The 17,972-nt window shown below is 23.0% G+C and overlaps 7 protein-coding genes across 7 annotated transcripts; 3 read left to right on the forward strand and 4 right to left on the reverse strand. All coding sequences in view use genetic code 6, as the record gives it.

Moving 5' to 3' along the window:
• Positions 1 to 1,493: 1,493 nt before the first annotated feature.
• TTHERM_00537110 (poly (3-hydroxybutyrate) depolymerase) lies at positions 1,494 to 2,786 on the forward strand (the record flags this gene model as incomplete). The annotated part of the gene is made up of 3 exons (XM_001023521.3): positions 1,494 to 1,847; positions 2,050 to 2,375; positions 2,468 to 2,786. The coding sequence occupies 3 exons, from the start codon at positions 1,494 to 1,496 to the stop codon at positions 2,784 to 2,786; spliced, it is 999 nt and encodes a 332-aa protein (XP_001023521.1).
• Positions 2,787 to 3,915: 1,129 nt separating this feature from the next.
• On the forward strand, positions 3,916 to 5,789 carry TTHERM_00537120 (poly (3-hydroxybutyrate) depolymerase; the record flags this gene model as incomplete). The annotated part of the gene is made up of 3 exons (XM_001023522.2): positions 3,916 to 4,455; positions 5,234 to 5,567; positions 5,626 to 5,789. 3 exons carry the CDS (start codon positions 3,916 to 3,918, stop codon positions 5,787 to 5,789), a joined length of 1,038 nt encoding a protein of 345 aa, XP_001023522.2.
• A 1,376-nt stretch (positions 5,790 to 7,165) lies between these two features.
• TTHERM_00537140 (TatD family hydrolase) lies at positions 7,166 to 8,286 on the reverse strand (the record flags this gene model as incomplete). Its single annotated transcript, XM_001023524.3, has 5 exons — positions 7,166 to 7,447; positions 7,502 to 7,606; positions 7,662 to 7,756; positions 7,817 to 8,170; positions 8,223 to 8,286. 5 exons carry the CDS (start codon positions 8,284 to 8,286, stop codon positions 7,166 to 7,168), a joined length of 900 nt encoding a protein of 299 aa, XP_001023524.1.
• A 953-nt stretch (positions 8,287 to 9,239) lies between these two features.
• Positions 9,240 to 10,514, forward strand: TTHERM_00537150 (poly (3-hydroxybutyrate) depolymerase; the record flags this gene model as incomplete). Its single annotated transcript, XM_001023525.3, has 4 exons — positions 9,240 to 9,736; positions 9,828 to 10,072; positions 10,127 to 10,273; positions 10,330 to 10,514. 4 exons carry the CDS (start codon positions 9,240 to 9,242, stop codon positions 10,512 to 10,514), a joined length of 1,074 nt encoding a protein of 357 aa, XP_001023525.1.
• Positions 10,515 to 11,158: 644 nt separating this feature from the next.
• TTHERM_00537160 (Serine/Threonine kinase domain protein) lies at positions 11,159 to 12,292 on the reverse strand (the record flags this gene model as incomplete). The annotated part of the gene is made up of 2 exons (XM_001023526.2): positions 11,159 to 12,115; positions 12,221 to 12,292. The coding sequence occupies 2 exons, from the start codon at positions 12,290 to 12,292 to the stop codon at positions 11,159 to 11,161; spliced, it is 1,029 nt and encodes a 342-aa protein (XP_001023526.2).
• A 669-nt stretch (positions 12,293 to 12,961) lies between these two features.
• Positions 12,962 to 13,433, reverse strand: TTHERM_000537169 (kinase domain protein). The gene has a single exon (XM_012799807.1). The coding sequence runs from the start codon at positions 13,415 to 13,417 to the stop codon at positions 12,980 to 12,982; it is 438 nt and encodes a 145-aa protein (XP_012655261.1). The 5' UTR covers positions 13,418 to 13,433; the 3' UTR covers positions 12,962 to 12,979.
• Positions 13,434 to 14,141: 708 nt separating this feature from the next.
• On the reverse strand, positions 14,142 to 17,421 carry TTHERM_00537170 (hypothetical protein; the record flags this gene model as incomplete). Its single annotated transcript, XM_001023527.1, has 3 exons — positions 14,142 to 14,274; positions 14,326 to 17,034; positions 17,165 to 17,421. 3 exons carry the CDS (start codon positions 17,419 to 17,421, stop codon positions 14,142 to 14,144), a joined length of 3,099 nt encoding a protein of 1,032 aa, XP_001023527.1.
• Between the last annotated feature and the right edge of the window lie 551 nt (positions 17,422 to 17,972).

Here is a 17,972-nt window from a genome sequence, read left to right on the forward strand (position 1 = left end):
CTATATCATCTTTTAGTGATATTTTCTTAGAAGCTATTATTCTTTTAAGAAATTCTTTTTTAAAACTTGAAAAGGAATATAAAAGATTTGATATTATAATCTATTTATCCTATTAATATACGAATATAAACTATTTAAATATATATATATAAATTACCATCCACTACACTGCTCCACATTACATTATACTTAAATACTCAATTTATATTTTAGAATTTATATATATTTGATGACGAGAATTAATAATAGTTGATGAATCATTTTTCTAGTTTTTATATGTTGATATCCAATAAATTATGATACACTATAATAAAAAACAAATCAAATATGTTAGATTACTTTATTCAGTTAAATGACTCAGTTTATTCATTTTAAACTTCATAAAACGAGGAGAAACGCAGTATTTTCTAATAAAATAGAAATATTAAAAAAAATAGAAATTTATGAGTATTTTTCCTCATTACAAATGAAGTAAGTAAGGTTTTGGTTATCTGATTTTTTCTATCGTATTGAAAAGATATCGTTTTGTATGGAAAATGGGAAATTTTAAGTAAAAGGGAAAAATGGTAGTTTAAAAAAAGTAATTTTAATACAAATCAGATATTATATTTTTATTTTTTACTGAATTGTTTTTAAAGGGTTCTAACATGTTTTTGAAGAAAGTTGTTTTTTTTACCATAAAATTTTATGATTACTAAAGACTTGAAGGTATTTACAGAATTCATGCCCACTAATCTCTAATTAATAGTGTTAAAAATGATAAAATTGGTCATAAAATCTGTCATTAGATTACTAAACGTGAGTAGATTTATGATAATAAACAAATCCCATTATTTACCTAAACAAAAAGCAATTAATTTAAAAATTCTTATATAAAACCCTTTAAGATTTAAAAAGCTTAACTAAAAATTCAATGATTATATTGATTTTTCTTAAATTCTTGCAAAATCAATTATTATTTTTAGAATGTGAAAGTGCTTAGAAAAATAAATTCAAAAAATCTATTATAAACTTTATAACTTAAATGAGCTCGATAATCAAAAAACAAATATCATTTTGGTTTAGCAAATAAAATCGAAAGAGTGAAATTATATTTAACAATTGTTGAAATTTAAGCTCTGCTTTTAAGTTATAAATGGGAAATATTCTAAGAATTGACCAGAAAATAGTGTAATAAATCTAATTGAACAGAAGCAGTACTCAATAAAATTACAATTTTTTCTGATAGACCACTTTTAATTAAATAATTTTGGATGATACATAGTCTAGTTATACATCATTCCCCAATTACAGAAGTCTATTCATTACAAGAAAAGGATCTTCAAAGAGAGTATTTAATTAAATTTTTAGTCGAAATGTTACCACAAAATTAATTTGTATAGATAAATCTTGCAGTATATACAATAAATTGGAAAAGAAAAGTGCGATATTTCGTAAATAATAAATCATAAAAAAACACAAAAAGAACAAATTCAATACTAAATTAAAAAAAGATGAGAAAAGCAGTATTATTATTAGTCTTAATTACTTTTTGCGTCGCTAAATTACCTGGCTACAATGTTGACATTTAAGAGACTTCAGTCTCAGGTTTGAGTGCTGGTGCATTCATGGCTGCTTAATTCCAAGTAGCTTTTAGTTCTACAATTAAATCAAGTACTATTGTTGCTGGTGGTCCTCCTAATTGTGCTGAAGGTAACTTGAGCACAGCTCTTACTAACTGTATGAATATCCCCACTAGTATCAATGTTAACACCCTTGTAACTAAATCAAAGAACTAATCTACTTCTAAGTCTATTGACCCTATCTCTAATCTTTAAGGAAAGAAGGTTTTCTTATACAGTGGATCTGTAAATATTTCAAATTATTTATAAAAAGGTTTTTTTGATAACAACAAAATTTTGTGTTTAGTCAAAAAGTTATGAAAAAGACTTAATGATAATCATAAGAATAGTTTTAAGTCTTTCGTTTTGTAAAGATTATCAAAAAAAGATAATTTTGATTTAATAATCTTGACTAAAATTTAATCAAATTTAATTTAACTATAAATAGAAAGACACAGTTGTCAAATAAGGTGTTGTCAAGGCTACTTAAAAATTCTTCGAATTATTAGGTGCTAATGTTTCAACTAAATACGACATTGCTAGTGAACATTCTTATGTTACTCCTAGCAACGGAAAGGCTTGCTCCTTCCTTGGAACTCCCTACATCAATCACTGTGATTACGACACTGCTAGAGTTTCCTTAGAAACTGCTTATGGAACAATCAATGATGCAGTCCCAGCTGTTTCTGCTAACCTCATTAAATTCTCTTAAGATTCCTACGTTTCATCAGGCATGTCTATGAACTCTAATGGTTATGTCTATGTTCCTACTAGGTATTTATTTAATTTCTTATCGCTTATTAAATTTATCTATTTCTTTTATAAATAAAACTAAATTTTAAATATTATCTTAATAAACTAAATAGCTGCAAGAATGGTGCTAAGTGCAGACTTCACGTAAGCTTCCACGGATGTCAATAAACTCTTGAAGATATTGGCACTTAATACGTTACTTTAACTGGCTTAAATGAATATGCTGAATCAAATAACATCATTGTTTTATATCCCTAAGCTAAGAAGTCATAATTAATGCCCTCAAATCCCAATGGATGTTTCGACTGGTGGGGATACACTGATACTTTACCCACAAGTTTGAAATATGCTACTAAAGAAGGTAAATAAATGAAGGCTATCTTCTAAATGATTACTGATCTTGCTTCTGGCTCAAAAGCTGAAGCATAATGATTTGTCTTAAGTGACTGACTACTTAAATTCAATTAAGATGAATTATTGATAATCACCAAAAAAAATAACAAGAGTTAAATATAAAAAAGAGAATGAATGAAAAAAAGTATATTTTCTTATAAAATTTAGCTCAACAAAAAGATAATCAAGTATTAAATAATCATATATATCTAAGTATCAATATAAAAAAGTATATTAAAATTGAACAGAATATTAATTAAAAATTTACTCGTATACAAATTTCATACAAAATGCAACTTTTCCATTTACTTACTCTTCTCTAATGTACCTTAAAAAATAAATTTTAACTGTATTTATTTTACATTTAACTTTTGTTTTATTTTATAACATATTTAAGAGGTAGATAAAATTACTCTGAGTTTCGAGTGCTTTTTTAACTTATTTTCAAAACAGGTATAAAGAAATTACTGTTTAAATTCTTTAATTTATATTTTTGCCTTTAAAGATATAGATTAACCTATAAATTTGTTTGAAAGATACTCTATAATTTTAATCTATTTATTTGAAGTTAAAATAATATATTCGCGCAACATCACAAACCATAAAATGAATATTTAATTATTTTACCCTCCTTATATTTTTATTAAATTATATTTTTTTTAATTTAGCTTAAAAATTTGAAGTCATAAAATCTCAAGGCTGAAATACTTAAAAAATATTTTTTTACATTAATCAATGCTGTCAATGAAATGAAGACAATGTTTTTTACAATAGTGTAATTTTTTTTCTCCAGATTCTAAATTAAAATTTTAATAATTAAATTAAAATATTATATTTAATATATTAGCTATATTTAAATGAAAAATAATTTAACTCTCTTCTAGCAAGTTAATAAGGAATAAATAAATATTTATCATACTTTTATTCTTTTTATTAGTCTTGAAAATCCGTCTTATTTTGCATATAAAGTGTCATTTCTTACTTAAAAATAAAATCTTACAAAAATATTGCAGAAATCGCTATTCAACCTATCCATTAATCATGAATCTAATAGAATTCAATAATAAAATCCAATTCTCATAAAGATTCAAATACGGTTTATAATTCGTCAATAATGCTATAATTTTAAATTATCAGAAAAATTGATTAATTAAAGAAAACAAAGAGAATGAAAAAATTAATTACTCTTCTAATTTGCAGTCTATTGATTAGTAGTAGTTTTGCTAAACTACCTACTTTCCCTGTCGATCCTTATGGAATTACAGTTGGTGGTCTTTCATCAGGAGCCTTTTTCGCTGTTTAAATGCATTTTGCCTTTTCCAAAACTATTAAGGGAGCTGCCATTACTGCTGGTGGTCCTTACTGGTGTGCTTAAGGTAACTTGGGTTATGCCATGAGTAACTGCATGAGCTCCCCTTAATTAATTAAAAATGATGTCTTGAATAAGAAAGCTGAAGAACTCGCTAAGTAAGGAGCTATTGATCCTCTCGTTAACCTTTCTGGATCTAGAGCTTATATTTATAGTGGAACTCTTGATGATGTTGTTAAGCCTGATGTTGTAAAGAGCTTACAAAAGCAATATGAGAGTTTTGGTGTTTAAACTACTACTGTTTATAATGTTCCATCTTAACATGCTTACATTACCAAAAACTTCGGTAATAAATGCAATTTTAAAGGCACTCCTTACATTAATAATTGCAATTACGATGTAAATACATATATTTCGTTTTTTAATATATTTTAGCCTATTTATGAGCTAATTTATTTTAATTTCTTGGACACTAAATAGCTTAGCGCAAAAAAATCTATTTATTATACCACTTCAGCGCGCATGCATAAATGAGGATACAAATAAAGCTTTTTACTAATTAAATAAAACAATAAAAAGATAATTAAAAAATGATAAAAAAGGGAATTTACATGCAAATATGTCATAAATTTAAAAGAAAATTTATTCTTAGTTTATTCTCATTATGATTTAATCAAACAACAAAAAATTACGTCATGGACAAATATGAATCAATGATAAGTTAAACATGAATAAAGGAAGGATTGATTCTATTTGCCTGAATAAAAAGAAAGCAATTATTAATAATACTCTCTAAAAGATTAAGATAAATAAATCTTATTATACATACAGATATTACACTTATTTTGAATATTTATTTCATTAAAATGTAAAGAATTCTTATCATTACTTTCATTTCTGATGAAATATATTATTAAATCTTTCAGTAATTAAGGTTCAATTTATCTTATAGTTGCTTTAGGGAATATATATCCACCTTTAATGATAGAAAGTTTTTACAATATATTGATCTATTCTTTTATATATTTTTATGGTGATCCCTAGGCTGCTGAACAAATTAATAAAAGCTTATACTAAACTGTGAAAATGATATCATTTTTACTTAATTCTTTTATAAATAAACATTTTTTAGCATGAATTCAAATTTATCTAAATGATTTATATTTTATAAAATTAGATGGCATATGATTCATTAAGTGTTTTGTATGACGACCTCTTCCCTGCTGTCGATCCTATAGCAAGCAATTTGATTGAATTCGATTAAGCTCCATATATTGGTTCAAATTACTCTATGAACAGCAAAGGTTACGTTTATGTGCCAACTGCTTGCAGATAAAATACAGATATTTGCAAATTGTATGTCTAATTCCACGGCTGCCTTTAAACTACTTAAGATATTGGAACCGACTATGTCACTAAATTAGGACTTAATGGCGTAGCTGAAGCTAATAATATTATTGTTCTTTATCCTCAAGCTAAGGCATCAAAGTCTAATCCTATGAATCCAAATGGTAAATATTTTATTTAAAATATATTCTTAATAATATTCAATTATTAAATAAAAAACAGGATGTTGGGATTGGTTTGCCTATGTTGACAACTTTGCCAATACAACCAAATACGTTACCAAAAGCGGAGCTCAAATGGCTGCTGTATGGAAGATGGTTACAGATTTAGTTGGTTATGACCCTGAAACTGTAAATATTGACAAATTAGATATGGATTCAATTTGAAAAAGCTCTTAAAATATAACAAATAAGACAATAATTCTTTAAATAAATTACAAGTAGATAATAAAAATACGTATATTATTATAAGTCATAATTATCCTTAAAAAATATAAGAATAAATATGTTATCGGAGTTACCAAAAATTAATAAACAAACTAACAAAGTTTTAATCCTGAAATAAAAAAATTAAACAATGCACTTATATGCACAATTTTTATTTTGTCTACCTACCTCTTTATCAAATATTTTTAATAAAATAATTTCTATTAAAATTGGTTCAATTTTATTTTAAAAATCTTTTTATTTTCTTTCTCTTATAAAGAATGTGTAAAAAGTTTAGAAATATAAAATAAAAACCCAAAAAAACATATTTTTTTTACTATGATTGTTAGAAAAAAATTAATTAAACAATAAATGATTTATTAGCCTTAAATAAACTAAAATATTGTTTTTTACAATAAAAAAACTAAAATGATTAAAATTATAATTATTATTTCAAATAAAAAAGTATCATTTTATTGCAAAATAGAAACAATTTTAACACATATAAATCTATATCTACTTATAAATAATTCCTTCTATTTGTTTAGTTTAATTATTAGAAGAAAAATATTCTTATTATTTAAAGGATCTCAAAGTTTTATAAAGAAGATTACATTATTTAGAAAGTGATGTTATATTTTTAAATATTTAAAATGGTCTTTAATACACCAAACAAGAAGGTATAACATTAATAGGTAGAATAGAAAAATTCTATCCGCTTCATCACTTTTATCAAATTATATTTGTCTATTTATTGAAAATTAGAAGAAAGATATAATGATTAAGAATGATCTACCAGATTTGAATAAGCCAAAACATTGATTTTTGCAAATGATTAAATAAAAATACTTCAAATTATATTTAATATTTGAATTAAAAAAGTATTATTTTGCAGATAAGCACAAATAAAAATTTGCACATTTATAAATAAATATCAGAATATCAATATTATTAATTATTTATTTATCTCTATATCTATTTATATCTTTTACTAAATTTTGCAAGAATGATAAAAAATAGTAAGTATTTAAATCAGATTTTTTATCTTTTACTAAATATAAAAAATAGTAAGTATTTAAATCATATTTTTTGATTTCTTAAAGAACAATTACAAAAACAATCCACTCAGGTTTATCTTTCTAGATAATTTAATCTGAGTAAGATCTGTTCAGCATTTTTTTTCTATCAAAAATTTTGAGTTTAGTTTTTGTCTAAAAAATAAAAATTTTCATTTCTTATGGATGTAATCAAATATATTAATTGGCATATTATATCAAGAATTGGGTTGATTTTAAAATATTTAATATAATACACTTAAAGTAATCTTTTACTTTTTATCATTTTATTAATCTAAATGCTTTTAAAGAATTGGTATATACTATTTAAGCAATTTCTTGTCTGCTTTTATTATGCAATTTTGCTAGGAATTCAATTAATGAATGACAAAATCTTGGTTCATTTATCTTTTCTAATTTAGGTATAAGATTATTTTAGTTAGTTATGAAGTCTTTTTCACTAAATAAACCAGAATCTGATACTTCTTTTTCACAAAGTTGATATGGTCCATCTGACTCAACTAAAATATTTTCCAAAGGAATTACTTGCAAGAATTCAGGTTTCTATATTTAATTTACATATTTATTTTAACTAAGTTTAAATGAATATATTTTTACCCTGATGATTCCCTAAGATAGTGAAAAGTAAATATTTGCATTAAGCTTAAGATATCCTTTTGTCATTTCTTTGTTTCCACTGTATGAGTGCATAATAATATTTACCTTAATATTAAAAATAAATTGTTACTCACATTTCTATTTGTGTTTAATAATTTACAGTTTTTTTCTTAGGATCTTTAAAGTATTTCTTAAAAACTTTTTGCATTTCTGGTTAAGCTCTAACACAATGAACACTAATTACTCTATCTAGTTCTTTATTATTCATATAAAAAAATTTTATTAATTAGAAAAATATATTTTATTTCTTAATACCTATTCCTAACTCTAGTTATTTTTCTAAAATTTCTATCTATTCTTCTTTTGAAGTTTGATCGTATTTCAACTAATCTAATCCTATTTCTCCTACTTAACTATTAGGATCTTTTTCCAAATATTCTCTCAAATTTTCCAGCCAATTAGGTGATCTTTGGTTTAACCACCATGGATGAAGCCCATAAGAGTTTAATATAAAGTTATCTTTATATTTTTTTAGAATTGGCTGAATTTTAATGAAATCTGCTTCCACACAACAGTTATTCATAATGTGCTTTACATTAGCTTTACTAGCATTTTCAAGAATAATTTCTAATTATGATTCAGTGTAATCCAGTAAATGAGTATGCGAATCTATATTTAAAGTAATATTCACATCTAAAAAATAATTATATTGTTAAATTACCAATAATTGGATAAAAATTTTCCATATTTTCCTTATTTTATAAGTTGGTCTTAATTTCTTCCATATTTTGGTATAGATGCAATATTTTTAAGAAAAGTAAATATAGCTAATAATTAATATAATATTTCAAATTAATTGTAGCAATACAAAATAAGCTTTTATTTTTGTAATAAAAATCAACTACTCGCACTCTAAATATTTTATTCTAGCATAATTAAAATACCAAAAATAATTCTAAAAATAGCAATAAAATTACTTTATTAGAATTTTTGTATTTTTATATATTTTCTTACTCATGATTATTTTGTAAGTCAAATTTTTAAATATATCCATTCATCCATCAATCTTATAGTTTCAAACATACTACATACAAATACTCAGCATTAGAATGTCAATTTACGATAAGATTTATGTTTAGATGTTGTAATTATTCATCTTTTTTTATAAAGCACTACATCAAAAGATAAACAAAATATATTATAAATTTATTATATAATTAATAGGATTATACAAAATATAAAAAGAAAAAATATAATTTTGTACATTAAAAAATAGTTTTAATTAATATAAAATGATAAAATATCTAAACTATTTTGTATTATTCTAGGTTACGAGGAAAATGGATTTTTCCCTATTTATTAAATAAGTTTTGAATAATTAATAAATTGGTGAATTTTAAAGCTATATAGTTATTTATGAATCTAAGTTACTTTCATAAATTGGTTAAATATGTATTAATTTGGATGATTAGATTAATTTCTGTAGAAGAAAATCAATCTGACAATTAATTTATGGATATTTGTTAAAGGTAATTATTAGCTTTACAACAAAATTAATGAATCAGAAAAAACATACTTTTTGTACTGCTTATTTTTAATTAATTTCGATTAATAAATTATTGCTTTTTTATGATATTTTCAATTGTTTTTACCATAAAAAAACAAAACATAATAGTACATCCTAATTAAATTAATTTATTAACAAAACTAAAATATTGATTGATATAAAAAAGATCAAATGGGAAAAAGGTTTATGCTTTTTTTTTTAGCAACTATTCTGATAGTTAATGCTAATGTATTATAAAAACTTCCTGGTTTGAATATTGATCTTGTTGGAACCACTGTTTCTGGTATTTCTTCAGGAGCTTACATGTCAGGTTAAATCCATATAGCTCTGTCCTCTTTTATTAAAGGATCAGCAATAGTAGCAGGTGGTCCTGTTGGATGCACTAGAGGCTATCTTATATATGCAACAACTGAATGTATGTCAAACCCTTAAGATTTAAATATCAAATCTGTTGATGAATCAATAGATAAACTAAACAAGGATTAAAAAATTGATGATGTCTCTAACTTGAAAGGCGCTAAATCATACATTTTCGCTGGCTTAAAAGACACAACTGTACTCCCTCTAAACGGTGTACACTTATAAGATTAACTTACTAAACTTGGTGTTCAGTTAAAAACTGTTTATGATATCCCTGCAGAACACGCTTATATTACAAATGGTTTCGGGTAATTTAAAATAATATTTGAGATTTAGTTAAATTTATATTTCAATAATTACATTTAAACATATAATAAGCTTTTTAAATTTAAATAAAAGAAATGTTTGTGACTTTAAAGGATCTCCTTACATAAATAATTGTAGCTACAATTAAGCTTATGAGAGTCTTAATTATTTATATAATGGAAAATTAAAAGCTGGTACCAAAGCAGTTGATTCTAATCTCTTTGAATTTAATTAACAAAACTATTTTTCTAGCTTTATGACATCATTATACTCAAGTGGTTACGTATATATTCCCACTAATTGTGCTGATGGTAAAAAGAAGTGCCGTCTTCATATCAGTATAAACACTTTTAAATATTTCTTTTATAATTTATTTTATAATAAAATATTAGATTTCCATGGCTGTAAGCAATCTGTTGAGGTTTTAGGTACAAACTACATTAAAATGATAGGCATTAATGATGTAGCTGAAGCCAACGACATTGTTGTACTATATCCTTAAACAACTAAAAGCCCTGTTTTCCCTTTCAACCCTGAGGGTAACAAGAATTTTTCATAAGAGTTATATTAAAGCTTTTTTAAATACAAAAAAAAGGTTGCTGGGATTGGTGGGGATACACTGAGTGGAATTCAATGTTAGCACCTACTGGATACTATAATTTTAATTCTGCAGGCTTAAACTTTTTAAGCAAAGAGGCCCTCCAAATTAAATCAGTATGGCAAATGGCATAAGACTTAGCTTCAGTAAAAAAAGCATCTGAAAAACTTGAATAAGAATGATAAAATAACAAACAAATTATAAAAAATTATGATTATAAAAAATTAAGATTTATAAAATTAAAAAAAATAATTTGATAATTTAAATTTAGTTATTTTGTATAAAAATTCAATTAAAATATCTTATTTTAAATCTAAAAAATTAACAAATAATATTTTATTTTTTTAATTGACTAACAATGATTAAAGTAAGAAAATATATTCAAATTATTTCAAAAAATATTTGATTGTTTAAGTATGATTTGAAATTTAATTGAAAATAATAACAACTTAAGGTAGTAAAAAACAATAAGTTATACAAAGGTATTTATTGTTAATAATATTTATTACATATTTTTTATTTAGTTTTAGGTATATTAAAATGTTTAATTTAGGTCCTATTAGAAAAAAAATAAAAATAAAATTTAGACCTTTCTTATTGATAAATAATTAAAATTTATAGTGGAAGCTTATAATAAATATATTGCCAAAATATTTAAAAAAATAAATTTATTTATTTATTTATGAATAGCTCATTAGAGATAAAAATTAAGCAAATAACTAAAAGTATATTTAAACATAAATATTAAAATTATTATATAAGTTTAATGTACAATTTTTGATTAATTTTTGAAAGTTTTATTTAGTATATAAAGTATTCAATCAGCTCACCAGTAAGTAGACTATAAGCTAATTTAATTCAAAATATCACATTTTAGTTTTCCTATTTTTTAATAACGTTTTTCAAATTGCTGCTCTTCTTTATATTGAAGAAATTCTTGCTTTTTCTTTTCAAATTCTTCATAAATGTCTTTAGTAGACAAAACACTTTTATTATACCATGCATGTTATTTTATTTATACAATTTTTAATCTTTTTTCAGGATTAAATTCAAATAGTTACTACAAAAAATCTTTCAATTCTTCTGAAAAGAAATTTTATTATCCTTTATTTTTTTAGTGAATTTTCCAAAATTAAGAATATTGATTGTTTTTAATGAATTAAAAATGTTAATTTTCTGGTGAAGCTTCTTTGAAAGGAAGATGCCCTGTTAATAGAATAAACAATATGACACCAAGTGAAAATATATCAATAGCAGCTAAATCTTTTAGATTTTATTCATATAACTCAGGAGCATGGTATACGGTTGGCTTGAAATAAACATTATTAATTTTTGATATACTTTCTTTGTCAGAAACATTTTGAGCTAATCCAAAATCTGTAATCTTAATTTAATAATTTCTGTTTAGTAAAATATTTTCAGGCTTTAAATCTAAATGAAAGACACTTTAGGAATGTATATATTCAATACTTTATATTAATTAATGGAAAATTGATCTTGCTAGTATTTCATTAAAAGGACCTGTCCCTTCAATCCACTCAAAAAGAGATCCATTTTCGCAATATTCTAATAAAATGCAATCAAAACAAACTTATTTTCCATTTTTCTTTATTTATTTAATCTCTCTTATTTCTTAAAAATACTCAACAACATGAGGATGGCTTTTCAATATCTGTAGTGTTTTTATTTCATTTAGGACTTTCGATTGTTGATTTGAATCTTCTGGGTTTCTGTAAAAAACCTTTGCAGCATATTGTCCTTCATCGCAGCTTACTAATTTCACCTTTAAATTATTTAATATGAATATTTTAATAATATGATCAAACTTCAATAGAAACAAATAAATCAAATATTTTCGTAATGAAACAATCAAATAAGATTGAACTACTTTTGCTTCTGAGCCTTGGCCTAAAGTTTTTTAAATTACAAAATGTTAAATTTATTTTTATTTTTATTCCATAAAATATTTGTAATTGTAAACACGCTAATGTATTTGAAATCAGTATTCTTAGTTTTTTTTCTTTTTTTCTACTTTGTAATACTTTTACTATGACTTTAAGTGAAATTAAAAATTTTAAGTTCTAAAAATACTAGATGCTATTTTTAATTATATTAAATCAAAGGCAATATACTAAAAAATAGTTATTAGACAATATATACTAATTCTATTTTTCTATTATTCAAAAAAATATTCGATAAAGTTAAAAGAATTTATGGTCAGTATTTGAAAGGATTTGCAATAATATGTTTCATTAAAATAAATGTTTATCCTTTGAATAAAGGAATATAAAAAAAATAATATTGATGATATTTGAATCTCAAAATTCCTAGTAAATTAAAATTAATTTTATGAAATTATCAAATTAAGAAAATAATTTTTAAAAATTATTTATTTTTGAATTGAATATTTAATTAATTAAAATATATAATTAATTCTAATACAAAAGTAATTAATTATTTTTAATAAGTACTAAATAAATTAGATTCTTAAAAAAATAGAAAGTCATAAATCTTTAATAAAAGAGTATATTTTTATTACTTTGTTTCTAGTTTTTATTCAGTCAAATAAAAGCTATTTTAAATTTTTATACAATATTTAAAGATATATTCATAATATTTGATATAATTTATTTTATATTTGCTTCACTCATATAATTACTTTATTAAATTCGAAAATATGTTAAGCTTCAGGATCATATTTAGATATTATTTGGATTGATTTTTGAAACAAATATTTATCATAGTATTAGTTTGCTACCACCAAAAATAATAAATTAGATACATGACCAAAAAATGCAGGAACCTTGCTTAATCCAATTAAAGGTATGTTAAATCCATATAACTTAGAGTATTTTTTAGACACAGCATAATATCTTAAAGCAATAGCGCCACCAAAAATTAAGGTACTTAGGAATTAAGCACCTAACTACTATTTTTCATACTTTTTGAGTTAAATCTAGTCTTAATCGGAAATAATGTTGGAATATTCTCTGCTATTCAAATAAATATCAACAACATGCTTTCTACTTAAAAATAAATTGAGTGTTTAAGGTTAATTTTGCATTTAGGAATCTATTTTTTACATTTTTAGTAAACAATTAAATGCTTATTTGAAATCTTAGTATTAATACTTTAATTAAAATTTATTCTAGAAAGAAAAATTTAAAAATAAATAATTTAAAGATCAAACTTGAAAATCAAACCTAAATTTATTATAATATTTTAAGATATTTTATAATATTTAAATAAACCATTTAAAATAATATTTAAGTAAAAGTATCAAAAATAATATGTGAAAGCATCAATTAAGAATAGTAGTAAAAAGAGCATTAGAATGAATATAAGAAATTTAATTAATAATAAATTTATTTAAAAATTATTTAAAAATCAAAGATATGAAAAAATTTACATTTTTAGATAATATTCATAAAAAATAATACTTGAATACTTGCTTAATTAAGACTTTCTTTTAAAAGTTTTAATTTACGTTATCTCAATCCATACTCCATAGAATATCGCTTTATATTAAAATATTATAAGGCTTCACAAATTAAAAATATATTTAAGAAAATTACTCATAAAACAAAATATATCATTATCAAAAAGATCTTCTAATATGTTTTTATTTTATTTCAGAATATTTTTTTTTTTGAAGAAATATTAAAAATTAAATTTATTTTGATAAAATTCATAAACCTAATTTTGAAACTTTGATACATTCTATATAAAATTATTAAATATAAATCAGTATTATATTAAATTAAATTAAAGAACACACTTTTTGAAATATTTGCATTAGTAATACATACTCAGATATTTAAGGATTTATTTAACTCTTTTCTAAAATTTCTACAGCATGAGGCATGATTTTATAATAAATAAGTGATGTATTATTTATTTGCTATTTTAGATATATTCTCAATCACACTCTTACTTCTGATCCTTTTTATAAAATTATTAATAAATGTTTATTTTATATAAAATTAAAAATACTTTTTTTCATTTTCTAGAGTTTTGACTCTCATTCCCTTGCTCAAAGAAGGATTCTGCTAGTGCTTGGATAAACTTCTTACTGTTACATTTTTGCTTATTTTTATATTATTATTATTATTTTATTGCTTATTCAAACTTTATGTATTCTTTTAATTTTAATAATTATTAAATTTATTTTTAGGTTCTAAACAATTAAAATATTCTCTTCTTTCTGTTGAATGTTAAGATTTATGATTATTTTATACTTATTGTTCTTAAAGAGTTGGAGTTTATATTTTTTTTCTGTTTCGATTTTATATCAAATAAGGGTTTTAAAATTATACATGATATTGTTAGTCTTAATATATTTATGGAGATACTTACTATTTTTTATTTCTGCTAGATATCTCATACTTACTATTGGTTAAAGAGTATGCTTATTAGTTTTCTAAATCAATCTCTTATATGCAATTTTCGTCATATTCATATGTTCTTTGATTTTGTGATAATGTGTTTTCAGCTTAGTTATTTTTTTTAAGATCAATAAAAAATACGCTGTCATTTGAGATAATTGATTCTTTATTTCTTAAGGGTTAGCTGACTTTACTATAATTTATATTTTATCCATTAGTTTACTATTTTAATTCTAAATTGCATAGACACTATCCATTTTAAAGTGATTGTTGGCTTACTTCTTAAACAATACCTTATATTCTTTTTGAAGGAGAAAAGGTGGTAAATTATTAGGAATTAACTTGATTAGAGGAAGCCTCAGACTTATTTAAGTTTAGCTTTTGTTAATTTTTATTTGTGTTTTTATGGTATTGTTATTCAAAATTTAATCTATTTTAATTTTAATATTTTAAACTTGCTTAATTTTATTATGAAAGTCTGCTTTCAGGCTTAGAAAAACTAAAAAGCTATTTAGCTCTATCTTCATTTAATGTAGAAGAGTTAAGAGAATCTTTATCTAAGAGTATATTTTGTTTTGTTTAGTTATCTGTAAAGAGAACCTTTTGGCAATCTTAAAATTATGAATCTCTAACACTTGACTAAGCTTAAGAATAATTTAGGCATTGATTTTCTTTATCTGAGTAATTAAGATAGTTTTTATGTTTGCTTAAAGATTTAATTTATCTATTTGTTTCTTCTATTTGCTCAATTTATTGATCTCTTCCAGGAGATATCACGTCTTTAGTGTATTTCTTTTATTTGTGTAGAGAATTCCCTTTTGAAGCTGTGTTGAAAAACCTTTCTTCTTCATCTATTTTTGAAGGATTTTCATGGTTAAAAAAGATTTCATGTTCTTAATGTTTCTCATAATTTTTAATTCCATATATTTTTAAACGGTTGTTTTTATTGAATTAATTAATAAAATCTGTGACCTAAAATCTACCAGACCTTTGATTACCAGCTAGATTTGTTTCAAACGTTTAACCTAATTCATTTTTTTACAGATTGAGCTAATTTGACTTATTTTTTAAATCAGCGTAAACAATTTATGTGGCAGCATTTTCATTGTTTTGCTATAAGTCATTCATAATGTCAATTTCTTCTTCTAAGTTGTTTAATTTTTGGTTATTAGTTTCTTTAGAATACTGTTTATCGAACAAATTATTATTATTATTGTTTTAATTTTAGAGTTCTTCCTCTTAGATTTAGTTGCTTTCATCCTCAATGCAAAAGTTTTAAGATTCATCTTTTAATTAGCTGAGTAAACTGCTTTTAAGGATAGATTTTTCATCTTGCGACTATTAACTTCTATTCTAATACTTTTTACCTGAGCTATATTTTTAGTAGCTTGCATTTTATTAGTTATTGTAAATTTAATGTTATAAAGGCAATTAATAATGAAGCTATTATCTGGAGTGATTGTAGCTAGCTTAAGTCTAAATATTACTTATTTAATGCTAATCTGATATTAAAGAAAGTTGCTTACTACTAGGTCTCTTCATACCTTAAATTAGCTTTGCTTGATAATCTAAGTTTTAAGAGTCTTGGTGAGTTCGATATTTTTATGAATTTATATTGTTACTGCTATAAGAATTGTTTCTTTAGGAAGAAGATGTAACTGCAGCCAAATAATTAGAGTAGCTTATATTTAATTATTCATTATTATTACCTTTATAGGCAAACAAAAAGTCAGAGTATTTCACCATAGGTGCAGTAGCATTTTAAGTACTAACTTAACTTGCTAAATCTCTTTTAAAGTCATGACTATTACCTGAATAATCACCTACCTAACCGCTCCCTACATATTTTTTTGGGAAAAAATAAGGATTTATAAAAGGAAGATTCTTGCAAGGAGGAGATTTATCAAAGAGCTGGTTAAAACTGTTGTTGTTAGTACTGTGAAATAAACTCAAATTACCTTAATTTTAAGAGTTTAGTAAAATATTTGAAGGCAAATTGCACAATTAACTATTTAAATTAGGGTTTGTGCTACTTGCGTATCCTGAATTAATAGTATTGTACATATTGTTAGAAAAAGTGTGATAATTCTAATCATCTATTCCATTATTTTTTTGTTGAAGGATGCTATTTACTTTATATTTTTTAGCTGAATTATTGTTAGACTTCTTGATGTTACTATAAAATTTGCGAGTATCATCCAGCAAACTTCTGTTTACACTATGATCTTATTCTTCTTCATCATCGTCATGCTGCAATTCAAATACGCATTTAACTTAACTTTATTCTCTTGCCCCGGCTCCAAACCTGAGCTATTGCCTTTAAAAAAAAAATAAAATAGCTTTAAACAAATATTTAACAGAAAATGTAATATAAAATAGTATCTCTTAAAGAGTTTAAAAGATATGAAGTTATTTATTTATAAATAAATAATAATAACTTAAAGTACCTTTCAGAGCTATAAGATTTTTAAGGATTATAATAATTTATAGAAGTATCACCGTCTTCTTAAATATATGTTAAACCATCGTTTTGTAACTATGTTGTATTTAAATCTGAATTTGATTATAAATTTGTTTGAATAGTCGCTGATCCTTTAGTTTAATGAGAAACTTAATTTTTGTTGCTTTGTTAGTTAGAAGAAACTGATTTAACTCTACTGTTAAATTCTTTCAATATATCTTACTCTGAATTTGAGAGCTACATTTTATAATAATATTCTAATCAACTACTATTTTTACACAGACAAGTTTTTATTATATAATTAATTTATTAATATAAATATATCCTACTTATAACAATCTTTTTCATAGAATTTTATTACAAATTCAAAACAAATTATTTAATCAAAATCAAAATCAATTAATTAATTAATGAATTAATTTAACAAATTGATACTTTTTTGAAAAATAGCCGGTAAATTTTAAATTTAATGTAATGATAATAGGTAAATAATCAGTATTTATATAGTATAACTATGATTTAAATTAGATTTATATTCATCTATATATCAATTAATCTATGTAGAGTAATAATTTCTAAAAAGATGAAGATTATAACTATTTTATACAAGAAATGTTAAGTTAAAAATAGTTTTATAAAATTATTTTTAAATTCAAATTTTAAAGCAAAATAATATTTATCAAGTAGGCCTTACGATAAAAGATAATTGATTATCAAGAAAAATAAAGAAATTCTTGAAAACAATTTGCTTAAAGCTACAAATTTAACGTACAAAAATATGAATAAGTAAGTGA

This window comes from Tetrahymena thermophila (genome assembly GCF_000189635.1).
Source record: "Tetrahymena thermophila SB210 genomic scaffold scf_8254428, whole genome shotgun sequence".
Taxonomy (NCBI): domain Eukaryota; phylum Ciliophora; class Oligohymenophorea; order Hymenostomatida; family Tetrahymenidae; genus Tetrahymena; species Tetrahymena thermophila.